The sequence below is a fragment of the Poecilia reticulata genome, linkage group LG16 (genome assembly GCF_000633615.1).
Source record: "Poecilia reticulata strain Guanapo linkage group LG16, Guppy_female_1.0+MT, whole genome shotgun sequence".
Classification (NCBI taxonomy): domain Eukaryota; kingdom Metazoa; phylum Chordata; class Actinopteri; order Cyprinodontiformes; family Poeciliidae; genus Poecilia; species Poecilia reticulata.
In genome coordinates this window covers 9,058,842-9,078,038 of record NC_024346.1, presented here as the reverse complement: position 1 = coordinate 9,078,038, position 19,197 = coordinate 9,058,842, and the positions used below count along the sequence as shown (strand labels likewise).

The following is a 19,197-nucleotide window of genomic DNA, read 5'->3' as shown; positions in this document are numbered from 1 at the left end:
AAGTATTTCAGATATTTAGAAAAAAAAACAACAAATCAATTCAAGCTGGAATTGTAAATGAAATATCTTTCATATTCAGAACATAATTTTGATATATGTTCACATAAAAAGATAAAACCTACGGCAGTTTACTTCATTACTAATGCCACAACAGAGAGAAGACCAGCTAAGGCTAACCTGAGCTCTGCAGCTCCTTCAGCATGGTCTATATTTGTTGATGACTAGAGGCGGGTTCTCATCTATCCCCTATTCACAAGAACTCATGCAGTGTTTTCATGCAAGAACAAAACACGCTTCTTCTATCAATATGGCAGAGAGAAAGAACATTGACAAATACCATACACTGATTATTTAGTGAATGAGTCTCTGTGTAAGGCTTTGCTGCTGAGCCAACACTTCATAATTCCATTTCCTGGAAGTCAACAAATCATTGAAGATTAACTGTGTGCAAACATCCGTTCAGTGTGGGCAAATCATCTGGGCTCTGCAAGTCTATCGGCTGTTGCATCAGTTTACGTCATTCCTGCTCACGTCGGACAGATTCGTCACATTTCAGTGATATTGGCCTTCGGAGTTCTGACCTCATAATTCCCTGGATCCGCCAAGCTCAGAACATCAGAGCTTTGGGAACGATAATAACCCACTCCTCCCAAAACCACATTACAGAACTTTTGACACAAGTCATTGTGTTGAAACAACGTGTGGGCTGCTCACAAGCTATAGACAACAAAAGGAAAATTTAGAGAGCATCATCTTTGTTTGTGGCTGGCCTGGATCGGGTGTGTCAGACTGAGCAATCGCATCTAACAAGAACATGAACTCAGTGGCTCTTCTGCCAGTGATCAGCTGTGAATGTGTAGTCAGGAGCCGGACTTCAGAAGGAGCTCCAGCACAAGAAATGTAAAAATCTGTTTGCCAATCATGTGATCAGCACTATCTTATTATCAACACTTATTTTGTAGGATGCATTAAAAGATTTTTTTTTTTTTAAAACAACAACTTTGGACTGTTTAACACAAAACCAGAATATTCTAGCGCTGTTTCGTGCCTTGGAAGCAGGCATATATACAATAATATACCAAAAGGACCCATTCAATCTCTGTAAAAAAACAAAAACAAAACTGTGAAACAAGGTTTTTATATAATATGATTCAAAGACGATGACAAAATAATACAAATTAAGCATAAAACTACTGTCTCCCACAAGTCATTAATCACTTGTAATTCTTATCTACATCTTATCTAGGTGCACATCTGGACCAACCTCTATAAAGCACTTCTAACAGCTTACAGTCATCTAAGAAAATCTCACACTTTAATTATATAAGGTGTTTTAATTAAACAGCTCCCACCGTTTTTTCCCCCCAAGGTGAAGAACTGCTGTGGCTCAATTCCAAACAGTAAGAGGAGAATGAAAGGCTTTCTGCTTTGTGTTCTTCAAGTGACATTCATGTGTCTCACAAAAGCAACACGCAACCTAAGAAAGAATACTTTTAAATAGACCTTTAAATTTGAACTTTGTGTTGGAAATATAACTGTCTTTGATCTCTTGTGTTTTATGGGAACTGATAAAATATTTTATCAGTTCAAGGGATTGCTGATTTGCTGGTTTTTACAATGTTGTAGCTTTTCATCAGTTACTCTCAAAGTCTGTGCTTTACATGTTTTATTTTTTAGGAAGTATTTTATACTGGGAATTATTGGTGCCCATGAACTACCATGTTTCTTCTTATGACTAGTTATAGACTTTTATATGAACAGCCGTCTTATGCGAATGCAACGTTGGAAGGGTTTGCTTTTGTCTTGACGTGTCTCTGGTTTTACATGGTAAGATATTGACTGGTCATGATCCTTCAACAGAACCCAACTTCAAAAATCTGAATTGATCCTTCAAGGTGGAATAAAGTCATTATAACTATCTACACGCATGAACCACTTTGGGGGACAACACCTCATCGGTCCTAGGTTGAAACTTGTCTTTTTGCATAGATTCAGCAAGGTGCTACAAATAGTCATCAGAGATTTGTACAATTAGCATCATAGCATTGTTAAGTTACTGCAGATTTGTAGGCTGGTGCAAATCTTCTGCCACATCTTAAAGGTGCTCCCTTGGTTTACGATGTGGGGAAACAGTGAACTTCTTGTCATGCGAAACCAGTTGAGATTTGTGACATGGTGCATCATCCTGCTGGAGGTAATCATCAGAGGATAAGTTGCTGTGGTCATATAGGTATGGAAATGGTCAGCACAATACTCAAGTAAGCTGTGGTCTGAAAACAGTGCTCAGTTGGGGCTCATAGTTGCACCAACAGCCTGAAACCTTGATACAAGGCAGATTGAATTTATGTGTCTTGCCGTTTTTATTTAGCTGCGTTTGTGGGTCAAAGTCACATGTTTCCACTTTGTTTGTTGTTTAAAATTGCCTCTCAATTACTAAATACGTTTTAAATATATCAAAAACAAACAGCTTAGGAGAGAAAATCTTTACATTTTTTATTGTTGCATTGGTTTGCTTAATATATGCAAACCTGCTGTTTTAACATTAAGCACCAAATACAGTGGGAAAATAAGAATTGATCATGTTAACATTTTTCTCAGTAAGTGTTTCTAAGGGTCCTTTTAGCAGGCCATTGAATTAACACCAGATGTCATTAGCCACCCAAGTAAGTCACATAAAAAGGAAAGCCAAACAAATAAGCCCGCAAATTAAGTTATGTGTAATAAAATGGAATGAAATGGGAAATTAACTTTGAAAAGTAGGAAAAGAAGCTGCACAGAGCCACACACAGCCAGGAAACCAGTGAAATATGCAAGCATGGAGAAAAAACTATGCTTTCTAACAGTGCCAGTTAATATTCTGCTGGTGTAGTTGGTAAAAAAAAATTAAGAAAACGTTTCTCATTACCAAGGATGCCATGATGGATAAGGTCAAAGAGCTCTCTCAAGACTTTTGCAACCCAATTGTTGCCCAGCAAACTGATGCTATTGGTTGCAGATATATTTATAAACTTTTTAATGTTTCACAGTGGACTCTTTGGACCATAATCCCAAAGTGGAAGGACCATAATTTTATTACAAGTGGTCATTGGAAGGTTAATGCCAGATGTTTCACTGAAATACTCAGGGAGTTGTACAAGAGCAAATTACCACTAACAGAGAACTTCAGAAACACCAGCAATTAGCAAGTACAAATTTAATATGAAACCTACAAGTAATGCACTCAACAGTCATGACTTTCATGCAGACTAAGTGCGCTAGGCTCCATTATAAAAAAAAAATGTTGAAGCTTGTTTAAAATTTGCTGTGGATGATCTGTAGAACACAATGAAACCTTGGGAGAAAAGGATCTGACCACACGAGACCAAAACATAACACGTTGATCGTCCAAACAACATGTTTGGGCAAGTGAAACTTCACATCACTTGAAAAACTTAAATCACCAAACTTAAACCCAATTAAAATCCATTGAAAAACAGAGGATCAGAGTATGTGAAAGAGGAATTTATGGACTAATTAGTTTGAATGTCATTTTATGTTGGGATTGCGTGTGTTGTTCCTGACATCTGGTGTGAATTTAATATCAATGGGCTCTTTAGGAATATATGAATTGAGAGAAAACATTCACGTGTTCAACATCTATATTCCCTCTTGTATATTTACAGCTTGACACCTCCACAAATCCTTCAGTTCCTCCATTCATTCCACTTGATTTCCACAGAGGCCATTAAGACACCTTTTAGTTCAAATACGTATAGTCAGTTGACAGTAATGCATAATAAGTGCAATATCTCAAAGTTCAGCTTTGTCAAAGCAAAATATCTCAAATTTGGCACTGATATTTTCCACAAGTCACTTTGGATAAAAAAAAGAAGCTCTCAAGTTGAAAGGACTCCAGGCCCAAAGGTTTTTATGTCTACTCCGTTACAAACTCAGGTTTCCTGGAAGCGTTCTGTTCATTAGTAGTAGTGCACTCTTCCAATAGTCCCTGTTCCCGTCCCCAGGATATCAGGCTGGCCATTCCTCCAGATCTCCCGGATGATCCGTTCTCTCTCCTCCAGCCTCTGTGCGCGCTCCAGCTCCTCAGCTGACGTAAAAACGTTCACACTCAGAGTGCCGTCTGACTGGCTGGTATGATTCCCAACAGGGATTTCTGTGATGGGCAGTGGAACAGAGGCCTCTCCTTCATCCCCTTCCTCATCCTCGTCATCATCGCTTTCCTCATCTTCCACGCTGACGTCTTTTAAGGGGTTCTTTTCAGGCGTGGGGGGAGCGATCTTGGTCCGCGGCTTACAGGATATGCGGATCACCAAGAGGCAGAGGGTCAACACCAGACCGAAACACACTCCGAGGACAAAGTAAAGCCCAAAGCTCTCCGGATTGGCTGCAGAGGAGACACATACAAAGCATGATTTCCCAAGTAGAGTGTTTTACATGCTGAACTTTGCTTCTGTGTTCTGTGCTGAGACTTACCTTTGATGTGTGCAAAAGCTGCAATGCTGTTGCTAAGGAGATCCATTTCTTTTTTCTTAACGTCCATTTTTTTTTGCCTTCAGTTTTTCAAACCTGAAGAACAACAAAAATAAAACACAACATATTTATTCTGAATCTGTAACATAATCTGACTTAAATCACCTGGACTCCTTCAGGTGATTTCCTAATCCCTCCTCCCCTAGGCCTGCATTCTGTTCAATGTCTAAGTGCAAACCTATGACTTCTCAGGGGTGGGTGGTGTCAGACCTCCAAGTCTGTGGCTTCTTGTAGGATCATGATAATACATTTAGGGAAATTGTCTCTGAACCATGGCTCTTATTCAAAAGTATTCATGCACCTTGAACTTTTCCAGTTACACGAACAAACTTCACTGTATTTCATCAAATGGAAAGAAAACAGTGTGGCTTCCATTATCTTTTTAACAACAAAGAAAATAAATAATTCAATCTTCTTTCTGCCTCACTATTGTGCATTGCTTTGTGTTGGCCTACCACTTAACATTCCCCCAAAATACAGTGCAATTTATGACTGTAGTGGGACAAAATGTACAAAAGATCCAATGACTTTCAAAACATAGTAAATCAGGTAAAGTTCATTCTTCCAAGTGGTCAGACAGATCTCCTACGTATCAGAAAAGACTCCAAGATGAATTTGAAAAGAAACCGTTGTATGTCGTATTGTTTGGAGGTTGTGTCCCTAACATTCAAGTGGTCTATCCTTCCTGTATCCTTTCAGTCTGGCGAGCTCTATTGTGTTTGTGTCCATTCATTACATGCACTCATGACTCTTAGCGCTCTTTAGGAAGTTTTTATTCCTAAAGAAAAAGATTCACAAAGAAGCCATGGAGTCGTGAAGGTTAATTCTCTTTTGAAGCACAAATTTTAACATCCAGCAATCCTGGTCTGGTGTTTTGTAGGAAGTAGCCTTTGGCCTTTCAAAATCAATGTTTGTCATATTCGCCATCATTGTGTATCATCATTTTGAAAGTGGATCTATTCCTTGATTTCTTCACTCAGTAGCACTTTGCACGTTGGCTCATTCTGTGCTGTTACTTGACGTTGATGTGTGCAGAAGCTGCGATGCCGTTGAACAACAGCAACAACAAAACCTTGCTGATTTATTCAGATACAAAGCCTCTAAAATGCAAATAAAATCTGTTTTTAGTGTTGCCGTCTGTTTTAAACTTGCAGCATCCATGCTGGATTTTCAGGTTTGGGGAAGGTGAGAAACCATTAATTTTTCTATTTGAAATGGTGACTTTGTGTATTTTTTCAAAAGGTGCATTGAACTTATTCCTTAGTAAGAAATGGATGCAAATTTTCATATTTTTTCTTTTAAAAATGTTTGAGTAACAGAACTTTAAGTCAAACCACATGTCTTGACGGTGCGTCAATCAAATGTCCTTAAATTGCACAAACCAAGTGTTTGCGTTTGCTTTCAACTCTTAATTAAAAACTCTGAGAACTTCAGTGCTTGATCGCTCTCATTATTTAGCTATTCCTGGGAATTATACTACACTCAGCCTTATTTGTTGATGTATTCTGGAAAATAAAGGAATTTAAACACAAAACTACATTTGTAAACCATGTGTAATCTGGTCGACTAATGAACTAAAAGCCATGGCAAGAATTCCACAGCAAAAGCAAACCTATTTACACATTAGAGTTGAGTTTAAAAATGAAACTCACCACAAAACGGAACCCTAGAGAAATTCTTCAGTTGCGACTCATAATGCAAAGCGAGGCTGCAGTGGTCTCGATCCGTTCACTCTCTCCCTTGCTGTTGAATCGGGGCCCTATGATCTTTGGTCTTCAGGCTAAACAGTTCATTTGGCCACCCTGAGATGAGAACAAACACACACACACACGCATACAGACGTCAAGCTACATTAGCAACAAACTCACTGAGGCATCTGCAATGCAAACATGGACAGGGCCTTTGCAGAGTATGCTGCCCAGAATGAGACTGCAGGAAAACCTGCTGATTTCTTGTGTTTGAGTTACTTTTATGTAGCATGATCTGCACAAAAACTTCAAATTCTTTCAGAAAACTGAATGTGGGTTTGTCAATTTATTCCATTTATTTATTTATTTTTATCTGTAATTTGAAGTGTCACTACTCACTACAATTACTTATTACTCTGTAACAGAATAATCCTTTCTTGCTGCTCAATGCTGCAGTATCTTGAACATGCTACAATTCACCATGTTCACAATAAAACTGTCTGTCATTATACTGTATGTTATGTAACAGTATAAATATAGAACTGATTTTAATAAAATGTCAAGGAGACATTATTGGCAAATGCTATTCCTAGAATGGTTTGGATTAATATCAGAGCAAAATAAAATCCAGATCAGTACATTGTTAGTAAAAGCTACATAACATGGTGCGTATCACCAGGTGGAGGATGCTGTGAAATATGCTGAGCTGTGTATTTTTTAACCTATACTCCTGTTTAGGAAACACTCCTCTGCCCTCCCTGCTGCTGTTGGTTTAGGAGAGACCCTTTGCTTTCCTGAGCTGATTTTGATCTTGCTGACTCTCCACACAGTGCCTGAGTGAGGCAGTGTTTGGGGAGTGGGAGGGTGAGAAACAGAGCAGCCACTGTGCCAACATGTTTTCCAAGTCACCCCTCACCCCCAACGCTGATGGGAGGAACACGGAGACCTTTTGTTTCGGCACTGAATGGTTGGGACATACCTGGACAAAGTCTTTTGAGCATTTTTCAATTTATGTCACATTTAAAAAAATTACGATGTTCATCTCCACCCTCCTCTATAGTTTATTTCATTCACCTGTAGTACCTCATTTGGCCTCTTCTCACACAGGAATTCAACCAAATTTAGCTTGACCACACAGGAGGATCTATTATCAGTGGGTAATAACAAATGGAGACCTGCTTACAGCTTGTTAAGACCTTTACTAGCCAAGTTGTTTTCTTCCCAGACCAGGGAAATATTAACAGAGTCGATCTCTTTCCAAGCAGCATGTTTAATATCCTATGACTCAACCTTTACTCATTTTTTCCAAGTGTTTATTTTACCATTTAAGACCTTGCCCTACCTTACAGACTTAAAATTAAGGCATTCTCTTTCACTAATGGCCATGCCTAAGTGCCTTGATGAATGTTTTTGTTATATTATGTTTTGATTATTAAATCCAGTAAATGCTATGATGAAAAATAATAGTCCTGCAGGGATTTTAGGACAGAAACATAACAGGCTTATGTAGATTTAAAAATACAAACTACAGCTAAGCAAACAACTATTTATAACTGTGCACGTTAGGTGATATAAAAATGGGAGGATTCTGAATTGTTCTCAAATTGTACAACTTTTAGCACATTTTTGGTTTTGAATATAATGAAACGTAAATAGAAAGAGGAGTGGAAACATGATTTTCCAATTACCTGGTCAAACGTGCAGCAACACATGCTTTCGTGCAGCAACGTCCTGTGACGATAAAGATTTTTTTTTTTCCCTGCTAGCTTATCTTCTGCTCTTTCCTGATTTCACATCCGCAGGTCAAACACAAGCATCCTCTTCCTGAGTTTTTTTGTCAACTGCAGACTGTTTAGGAATCTCTTGACACATTGAGATAGTTTTTTTACTAAGTCTGAAAAACATGCCATACAAATTTTATGAAGCAGAAAACAAAATATAATCCCAGGACAAATGGCAGGCTTGAATTAGTACAAACGTTTTAGGTCAGAGCTGTTCAGGGGAACCAAACTAGAGCTTTGTTGCTGTGACATGGAACCTGGTCAAAGTCTATTTCTGGCAGAGGCTGTTTGCTTTGGTTTAGATGGAGGAGCAGCATGGAAGAAAAACTCCAAATGTGGCACAGTCTTTTTCTGGTCATCCACTTCAAGATAACCACAATTCCTCTTCCTTCTGCCAAAGTCTGTCCCTTTTTGAAGGGAACACATTCAAGTCAACAATTTCCTGCACCGTTGGAGCTATTGTCTAAAATTGGGAGGACCCCATGTCTAAGTTTTCTACTGTATTCAGCTGTCAGCTGTGATGGTCATCAGGACAGTTCAACTTATATCCCAGAAGTGCAACTTAAAGTTGTGTTTAGAGCAAAGAAAACACAAGAAATAAGAAAACTCTGCAGAAAGCTCTCCTTTTTCTGTTCAAAAGAGAAGGAAAAGCAAGCATACTTAAAATACAGTATGTTTCAATGGAAAACATAAATTCCATCATTTGACAAAAACATTCAAGGATGAAATGTTAAAAAGACAGTTTATAATAAGTGAATCAGATGCAATTTAAAAAAATCCCACACAAAATAAAGAGACTTAAATTAGTATTTCTGTCAAACCAAAAAATGTTTTAAACGTTACTGGTTTAAAAAATGTTACAGGTTTTTAGGAATTTAAGAGTGACTCAACTTATAAATTCATGGAAAGAAAAGAAAACTTCTCCAACATTTCCTGTGCTGCTTAAATTAATAAATCTGGGTATCATCTGCATAGTGAGGAACATAGAAATCCTTTGTCCTGATAATATGACCAAAAGAAAACATAATCCATTCAAAAACCACATGGGTCAGTTCCGAAGTGTCAGAGCATAAACCTTTAAAATAATCTCCTTTTTGGGGTGCTTCTTGTCATTCATAAATCATGAATTAAACAGGTAACAGCCTGCAATCGTGAACTTCCAAAGGCAAAGACTGCTCTTCTTAAAACTGGGTTCAAAATGTATTGAAAAAAAATTGTGACACACCATTATATTCTGGCACCTGCAATCATGGCACAAAATCACTTTGATCCTTTTTCTGTCACCTTGTGATGCTGGAGCTGAACTTCAGCAAGATGCCGTCATCAAGTTTAAATTTCTTAATATATTTGGTTGTTACCATGTGACAGGACCAGATAAAGTTGCCCATAAATCTGCCTTGGAGTCGACATGCAGAACAATTGTTTCTGACTTTTTTAAAGTAGGTAATCAATTGCAACTGAGAAACACGTCATAGCAAAAACTTGTCACAAAATACAATACAGTAATCCTTGATACTTATTTCATAAACTGTACAAAGACCTTCCACAATGAAGAAATCAAAGTCATAAGCCTTCAGTGAATTAACACAGAGAGTCAAGCCACATTTGATTTAAACACAGAAGATAAAAAGGTCAGATTACACAAGGGAGCGAGTCTTGGCTATTTCCCCATTGTAATGACACACGCTGGACCACAGAAAGGGAAGAAGTATTTTTTTTTTATACCTCAAATTTCAGCTAAGCTCCCACAACTGTGGTTAGTCTGGAATGTAACTACACACAATGAAAATAGCTGCATTTCCATTAAATCATATTTTGCTGTTTTGAGTCCACACACAGGCGCTCTCCAGTGAGCAAGATCACAAAGGCTGCCATCAGGATTTATAGCAGCTAGTGTCTTCCCACTTGATTGCGTTCATTAAAACATTTCTGCTTTGATTTGTTGGCTGCTACTGAGCAAACGGCCTGGACTTAATGATCCGTGGCATCAAAAGCAGTCATCTGGGTCATTTATTTACTATTTTCAACTTGCAGAGCACATTCTGAAACGGGCTACAGCAAGTTCCACTTAAATAAATATACTTAATCGTAGCGGTGTCTCAACGCTGCTTATTCAGTCATTCACAATGAAATTCCCTGAACAGCTGAGAAAATGTCAACAGGAGTCTCAAAACTGCCAAAGTATATATCAGCAAATATCTGCTGGAAGGATTTTATGATAATTTTCTTACACCTATAATCGCGCCACAGAAGAGGCTCCAAGTTCTGCAAATATAATTGAACTTTAGTTCTACCCCATGAGAATAAAGGTGCAGGTATTGCTTTTCATTTTGTAAACTGAAACGTAGCCCAGACCAAGTTCTGTGTTTACAGTGTCTGTGAAAGCATTTATGAAGATCAGCAGGGTGAAAGTAATATCCTTCATAAGCCAAACTGAACATTTTGTCTTCTTCAGATCCAGGCATACTATCAAGAGGGATCGCCGGAGAATGCAGGGATGCGCTTCCTCCAAGTTCCTTGGTTGGGAGCTGTGATTGATATTAGTTCTGTTTCCCTCTTGTCAGCGAGGGTTGCTGACATAGACGAAGAGATATTGTTTAATTTGGAAAGAAAACATGAAGGCAGTTCTTATTTAAACTAAGTCTTAGTGCAGATGCTGAGCTTGACCCCGAACAGACGTGTTTGTATTTTCTGCTGAAAGCTGATAAAAAAGGGAAAATATGTAATTTTTTCCTGATGCAGAGAAATGTGTTTTTCAGAGTATTATGGCATCATAAAATTTAAACTATTTAATAAATAATACAAAGGCATGAGGAATGTTCTAACACTGAAAATAATCTGTAATTGACCTGCATTTATCAGAAACGTTGCACCACAAAGTCACAGCAGATGACTGCCGTTCCTTACTGGATCTTCTAGATTACAGTTCAGCAGACAGGAGACTATTATTACTCACCTGCCTCTCAGTGTTTTGTGTTTAGGAGAAAATCCCTTTTTGTTTTTAATAAACAGCAAGCAATTAGTGATGTTTTGTGTGTGAATTTGCATCTTCTGTAAACATTCATAAGAAACTACATCACGGGGGATTAACACACAGCGCTGGGTCTGCCTTTACGTCAATAATGTGGGCTTCAAAAAACAGTCACCTGATGTGAAAAACTCACACTTATGGTCAAGTGCAGGTTTGCTGAGCTCATGTTAATTGGAATAATTACAGTGTGGTTTTCACACCTCTACCTGGGTAAGTGTTATGATTTGCAATGTGAATCTAAAAATAAAGCGGAGCACCAGAAGGAACTGATCTCTGGCATGTCTTGCTGTTTTAGCAAGACATGCAAATCTAGCTAAAAGAGTTTTTTTTATGGTGTCTATTAATGTACTTTAAATAAATGGCTGCCCTATTTAATTCTACGTTAAGAGTTGGTGTAAAACCTGCAGCATATCTACTTGGATTTATGACGTCAGGGCACTTGTCTTAATTTTTCTAACTCAAAACTTAAAAAATGTACTCCTTTTCTAAAATAAAATTTTAAAAAAAGTTATATTAAACATAGTTTTTTTCCCCACAGAATATACACAAAACCTGTGTGTGATAGTGGCACAGAAGTAAAGTGTAAGTGTATGGAGGCGTTGGTCCTCCATGTGGCTGTCATGGGTTCGATTCCTGGTCTTAAGACCTTTGTTTTTCCCTCTTTCTCATAACCCACTTTCCTGTCTGATAACTAATAAACAAAGTGTCACCAAAACCTTTCAAAAAGTATGTGAACAGAACACAAAGATCCACGATCCATTTGGGAAACCAAAAGAATATATACAAAACCTAAAAAAAAAGCCTGTAAGAATGCTAAAGCTTTGATAGTTTTTGATGACTGAGTACTTGTTATAAAAGGTTTTAAACCACTTATCAGGGAAAACTGACTATGAAATTGTTTATTTTTAACACAAATTATATCAGTGTTAGCTCTTGCCTGCTGCCAGTTGCAATTGCAAAGTGTCACGCAATACTAAAGTCAGTCAATTTATGTGGACTGGACATTTGCATATAATAGTTAAGGGATTCTTTTTGTTTATGTGGGACTAAAACAGAATTTTTAAATAATCATATTTTTTCACATGCATCTGTATTCTGCTTTGTGATATACTTTATTCGACACAAACTCATGAATAAATAAATACCAGCTTTTGTTTGAAGGGCACAAACGTTTCCAAGAGCAAACACAAAATCAACCAAATCAGACATTCTTTTCCATTTGTTATTTGACTCCAGACTTTTAGCTTTGTTTGGGATATGCAAACAGCAAATGCTTTGTTGTTAATATAATGCCAGTTTGCTAAGAGTAAAACAAAGAACTCAATCCCATGGTATCCTGAAGGGTGTACCCTAGTGCACTGCTCGTCCTGTGAGGAGCATGTTATGCCGGCTGAGGCAGGTAATGTGAGGGTAATAGAGATGGGGACTGAGCTGGGGGGTTAGGGCAAGTGGTTAATGTAATCCAGATGTGAGGTAGCGTCTGAATGCTTCACTTTGGAAATCCAGAGGATATACAATGCTTTGCCTCCATACGCACCTTATTAAGACACTGAATTAAGCTTACATAGCTTCAAAACCATATTGGAGCAGATAAACATTTACAGGTATCGGTACGTGTGATGTCTCTATGTTAATACTTGAAAGACATCTGTATCTGCTCTTACTTTGCATCCTCACACATTTACAGCTTAATAAATAGAGCTCTTAGCACATTATTGTGATTGATCTGGGTTACTATCCAGAAGCATAAAAACATGAGGTATTTTGTTAAATCTATGAACCCACAAAATTGCTTTATCATTCAAAACACATGCTCGCCCTTTGTTTGACTTGGCCCAAAGAAATCCGTTTATACTACCTATAAATGTGATGCAATGTCTCCAGATTTAACAAGTGTCACTGTGACAGGAATGTGTTTGTGTAAATAAAGTACAGTTAAGGTTGCTAGCATGGTTTAAAGTCCTGTTTGCCAGTGGCTTTGAATGAGCCTACCAACTATTAGCAGACAGGATAACTCCAGCACTGCTATTTGTTATTCGGATCAATTGAATCAGAATATCTTGATATTTTTAAGGTCCAGACAAAACCAGACTAAAAATCAAACCCTAACATTGTAGAGTCATTAATGATAACATCGCGTTATAGCCTTTTAATCTGTATTTCAGTCATCTATGTATTTGAAATGAGTATGTAGCATGGTCTATTTTGTTGCAAAGTTTTGATAAAGACTTGATGATATTCAAAGTAAAGTTTTTTTTTTTTGTCATTTGATAAAATTGAGACTGTGAAAATGTATTCCTAACATCCAGTTGATTAATATTGACTGGACTCACGTTACTTTAAATTTACTTCAAATCAAAGTTGTATATTTTGTACTCTAGATGTGCAACAACCAAATTTGCACAAGTACCGATGTGAGAAGGGGCAAAACGACCCCCACTGTGGCAAGCCAAATATGAAACAGAGTAGCAGGAGCCTTAACCTTAATGTTTTTGTGTTGTGTTCGATTCAAACGGGACTCTGGCTGGACCTTTTCAAAGCTAGCATGTCGGGAGAAACATGTTGAAATTTTAGGAATTACTTTAAATCTGTCAGGGATTTGAATAAGTCTGGGCTTAACCATGTCAGTATTCATATAAGTGACAAGAACAGGGGTGAATGTTGAGGCCAACGGTTGGGGTTTAACTTGTCAAAACATTTTGTCGAAGCTAAATAGGGGATCTTAATAAATGTACATGTAGGCAAAAAGTTTGAGAAGTGCATGTCGTTTTGACAGAAGACAGAAAAAAAAACTTCAAAGTCAATTTTATATGCTTCAGTATGATCATGGGAGGAATGCATTTGTATATACAGTCATCGCACTGTGTAAAAATATATTAAACTGAGAAATAATGTAGTTTTTTATACTCTGACTTCATGTTGGATAAAGCAGCTAATAATACCATCTTTGAACAGTCAGCAATAGAAACATGAACCATGGTTTTTGAAGACATATTTGGATGATGAATGTTCACAACAGCTAGGGGTCTAAGAGATCTGCTGATGATCATCTGATGTGGTGTGACTTTCTGCTCCGTTTAGCCAATTTTACTGCATTTCAGCTGCTCATTGGAAAATACCTACTTATCCAGTTTTGCTAGAAGGTTTAAGTCCAGTTCCTAAGTGCAGAATACTGAGCAATATTAAAAAAAATAAATCAATCAAAATAGATCCACTGCTCTTACCCACGACTAGAGCTTTTGAAAGTAGTGTGGCTACAAAACTGATATGTGATAAACTTAATCTGTCACACTGAATTGTCTTGCCTTGAGCTGTTGTGAAATGATCATTACAAACAGCCTTAGCACACTTTTCACCCCGTCTTTAACAGGAAGTTGTGTTTATCTCTTGTCTTTGTGCAGTGCTGTCTTCAGGTGCCCTTTTCTCTTAGTTTACCTTGACTGAGACTGGACTGAAACTTTGTGCAATCACCTTGCAAACAGGCTGGCACCATGGGAGCTTAGACAAGCGAGTCAAATCAGATCTCAACCTTTGACCTCGGGGTAAATAAAGTACGTTAACAACCAGACTCTGGACAGATAAGGCATGCCGGGTGATAAATGAGACTGTGGGGCTTCGGGTAAAAGGAAAGTCTGCCAACTTGACCAGCCTAAAGAGGTCACAGAGAAGTCAACACTCCTCAGGCATCTATGCTCGAAGGTGTTATTTACCTAACTTTTACACTCATTCAATGAGGGGTTATCAGATTGAGAAGAGGAGATGCAGTTAAAGTGCTGCCAGCCTGTTCAGACTGACTGGATTAGACACAGAAGAGAAGAGGCCCAATCCCACCTCCACCCATCACCTCCCTGCTCCGTCTCCTCTGACAGGAGGTGCTAACCACAAGCATCCGTCACAGACAGAAGGAGATATGAAAACTGACTGAAGCATATGGACAGCTGATGTTGCGCAAGAACGCTTGTAGAAGATAATATAAGTTGAATGAGAACCATATGAAGCGGTGCACAAGTGTAGCTCTTGCTTTTAAAAACCTGTCTCTGTCAAAGAAACAAAAAAAAATAACTGACCTGAGAATTTACACAACAAATTGTTTTTGTTTCATCAAAACAGCGACAAACCAGTCATTAAATAACGTGCAGCTGCACCGGAAAGCCATTAGCAGGCTCCCCTGTCCCTCTGCTTCAATATTCTGTTTGCACCGGTTCACTTATTGCGAACGGAAAACACACGTATGAGGGAGGACCACACAATGATGCTCTGTTTGGATGGATATCCTGCTCAGATAATGCCTGGTTTTGACAAAAACAGTAGTTTAATCTATGACAACATATGGTTGTTATTATGAGCATCACATGTAAAAGCTGAGTGAGTCTTTGTTTCCAAAACTCTCCCAAATTCTTTCATATTCAACAGAGCTTACCAAGTGGAAACAATCGTAGAACAGGGTTTAGTTTTTTTTTCCTCAAGAATAAGGAAGTTTTCCAACACAGGCGCCTCCTTAACAGCTACAGTTTTAACAATCAGCAGAGCATTTAAACTTTAACAGAGGGCTGCATTGTATGTTACGCAGGGGTTTCTATGGTACTACATACACACTGAAACAAACTGTCAAACTCACTGGTAGGTGATGAGAGGAAAACGTCCCAGACGAAGTTGTTCAGTCCACGCCGAGATCCTCAGACGAACTGCAAATCTTCTTTCCCTCCACAAACACATTTACAAGCAGTCCTGGCTGTTTCACGCTTTCTGCTGTCCCGAACAACTTGTGTGTGAGCGTGTGTGTGTGTATGTGTGTGTGTGTCTCCGCCTGCAGTGCGTGTTCAGAGTCTGGGGAAGAGGTGGTAACTTTTTCTCAAACTTGGAGAATGAGTGAGCAACAGAGTTTTTCTCTCTCTCCCGGCTTGGGTCTGCAAGGAGCAGGAAATCTGTCATACTATCCCTCCTTCACATGGAAAAAAAGAGGAACAGCCTAAAAAGGGCAAACTCAAGGAAGAAGGGAGGGATAAGAACTGTGGTCTGTGTGTGTGTTGCGGTGTGGATTTGTGGGTGTGAGGGGGGCTTTCCCTTTGTTGTTAAGGAAAAAAGGGCAACCCTTAGGCAAATAAGCCAAGTCTCTCCATGGTGACTCCAATGTGACAGGGATGAAAAAAAATCATAAACAAGAAAATAGTGTTGTGAACTTCTATTTATATTTTCCAAAAGATAAAGTTCCAATGGGCACACGTGAATTTATTTTGGAAAAACACTATTTGCATTGTTTTACTCGACATGTCTTATTAGAACTAAGCAAGTTTCGCTCTTCTTTTTTGAAAATATCAAACTTGAGCCAGTTGGTAGTATAACAAATAGAGTCTTGGTAAATAAACAAGCCCTTTAAAATGTCAGGTTATAAATACAGTTGGGTCATTTGTAACCTTCAAAAGAAAAGGTTGGAAGGCTTTGTTTAATTTGGACAAATACACTCTCATAACTCCTTCACAAACAGCCTCGAAAAAGCAGAACTGTGCAACAAGCATGAAACAAAGCGCTGTGAGGTTACGCGCCATTATATTGTACAAGGCAATAAAAAGCTATTGAGGAATGCTGAGAGACATAGATAACGTCTTATATCTATGAATACATTAAGGGTGCCGTGGTTTAAATTACATTTTTTTAAAAATGACAATGGTTTTGAATATAAATTTTGATGTAAAGCAGAGATTTCAAGTCCAAGTAGTGTCAAACAAATTGAGGGGCATATCCAAGTCCAGTCACAAGTTACTGAGGGGTTAGGACATGTTTATTCCTAAGAATTTAAGAAGGAAGTGCTTATCAATGCACAAGCATTTGAGAGGTGAGTCCAGGTCAAGTTAAAGTCTTTGAGGGATACGTTCAGAGGAATGTTATCTGTCTAAAAATGTGAAAGCCGAACCAGTGACCAACCTAATAAACACTCTAAACATTTTATATCTTGGTAAGCTTAAAATATGCACTTTAATAGGTCATTAGGAAGGTTTAGAATAAAACACGGTAAATATGTTTCATTAAGTATTAACAAACAAATGGCTTCTACCGCGATATTTATGTAAAATCAAAGTAACGTCTAATATAAAAAAACAGTTTGATGCTCTCTGGCATCTTGCTTTGAGCTCAGAGTCTGAGAGGCTTTTCCTTTATCAAACACATTTTTTTGCCTCTCATTTAGTGGAAATATTGATGTTGATGATACTTTCTCCAAATTAACTTTTTTCAACCTTTATAGCGCCACTGTTGAAAATGAGGCTCTAACATTCACAAATGACATTGAAATAAAATCCAGTCCAACATCTGGTTTGAGGTGATTCCTCTGGAACCTGCTGGAGGAAAAACATCCCAACTTCAGAAGATGCACTTTAACCTAACAGAGCTCTGTGGATGAGAGTCAGGGTGAGGAGGCGCCATGTTAGGAAGAGAAGTGGAAGCTGCAGGATCTTCAGAACAAACAGGTCATGATGCTGGGCTACTGATTATCCCTCTGTCTGGACACAGGATCAATAGAACCAGTTTAAAAGCTAAAATGAATGGTTATATGCCAGACATGGAAAACTGGGATGCACTCCATGCCATGATGTTCAGAATTTAGGTCTCGTGGCATCTCAAGGTGTCAACATTGCAGCCAGTGGGCTGAAGGAGGAACAGCCTTATTTTGTAGCAATTCAAGAGCTACTCAGCTTTTATCGCTTTGCAAAAACGTTAATCAGCACAGAAGCTCCAAAGCTATATATATTTATTTATTTTTGTCATAGTACCCCCAAGAATTCAAGAATTTAAAACTACTTTCACCTCTGCCTTCGCTTATGTCCCTGTGTGTTGGACTTTTGGCTGCCTTGAGTGGTGCTTTGTGTTTGTCTGCTGGTCCAACAGCCTCTCCGCAGGAGGAAGGAAGACCAAAGGCTCCAAAAAGCCACACGTACGTGTGTGTTGACATGCTCAAATCTACACAAAGGATTGCTGACCCACTTCATCCGATGCCATGGCCACAATAGTGTTCAATCATTTTCATGAAGAAACTCATCTCCTGGCTCCTCAGTCAGGTCCATATTGGTCGGAAATTGTTAAGTAGAAGTGATGAGGAACACATTAAAGAAACTGACAGAACTTGTTAATGGTTGGTTGGGTTGTCTTAAATTGTCTGACTGTATTTTGTCAACACCAAAACCTTTTCTGCATGCTCCTTTCTTGCCATTTTTTAAATAGTGTACACATGGGAAAAGACATACATGTGGTTTAATATTGAACTTTGTGACGCATGGTGCTTACAGTATAATTTATGATTTATATTTTGGACTTCAAACGTTTGCAAAACTCACACTACCTCCCTTTGCTACAGAGGCCAGCTTTAATGAGAAGACTGAACAGTTTTGGTGAAAGCAGCGTCTCTGGGAACAGCATAAACATGTAATCACTGTAAATGTCAGCTGTTGTGCTGCAGGAGTTGACATTCTAATTGCAAACAGTTGCAAGCTACATAAGAGAAAAATATCAGTCTTCACAACAGATTTCATCAGTGACTGACCAAACAAGAGGTGACCATGCCGTAAAGTGCATGACATATGTAATATATCTCATTTTGCAGCAGCCACTTTGCAAATGGTCTTAGTACCAACATTTCGCCAGCTGTGTTCCATCTCAGTGGGCAAAGCTGTAAATCCTCATGGCAACAGTCTTCTGTCTCCACCAAATTTTATTAAAGCCATGCGCTTGAGAGAACGTGGTGACATTTTGTATTAGGGTTGCTTGTAGTCTTCTTGGGGAAAAAAGGGGAAGAAAAGCTGAGAATAATAAATTCCAGAGATGGTTTTACTCTCCTAAAGGGTCATTTTTGGAGCAGAGCTCTTATCAATGTTCCAACCTGCTGTGGAGTATTATCTCCGTTACTAACCTGAGAAGCCAGGCAGTGAAAAGCTCTGGATATAGTGTGTTTAGCTGAAATCACGCTGAAATACACACCCAGTGGGCTTTCAGGCTCATCAATCCAAATCAGGTTTCCTCCCACTGCTTTTCTCTTGGGTTACAGCTGCTCCCTCACGTCTTTTAAACCTTACAGCCAGAGTACAGCGCCTTGCAAATGCATTAGTGCTCCTTGAACCTTTCACATTTTGTCACATTACAAACACAAACCACGTTATTTGGATTTTATGTAACAGACAGC

General features: G+C 38.5%; 1 protein-coding gene across 1 annotated transcript; it reads right to left on the bottom strand.

The window, feature by feature from the left end:
* Positions 1-2,468: 2,468 nt before the first annotated feature.
* Positions 2,469-15,933, bottom strand: eva1ba (eva-1 homolog Ba (C. elegans)). The gene is made up of 4 exons (XM_008431107.2): positions 15,646-15,933; positions 6,180-6,329; positions 4,471-4,563; positions 2,469-4,381 (listed from the first exon to the last, which is right to left on the bottom strand). The coding sequence occupies exons 3-4, from the start codon at positions 4,535-4,537 to the stop codon at positions 3,957-3,959; spliced, it is 492 nt and encodes a 163-aa protein (XP_008429329.1). The 5' UTR covers positions 4,538-4,563; positions 6,180-6,329; positions 15,646-15,933; the 3' UTR covers positions 2,469-3,956.
* Between the last annotated feature and the right edge of the window lie 3,264 nt (positions 15,934-19,197).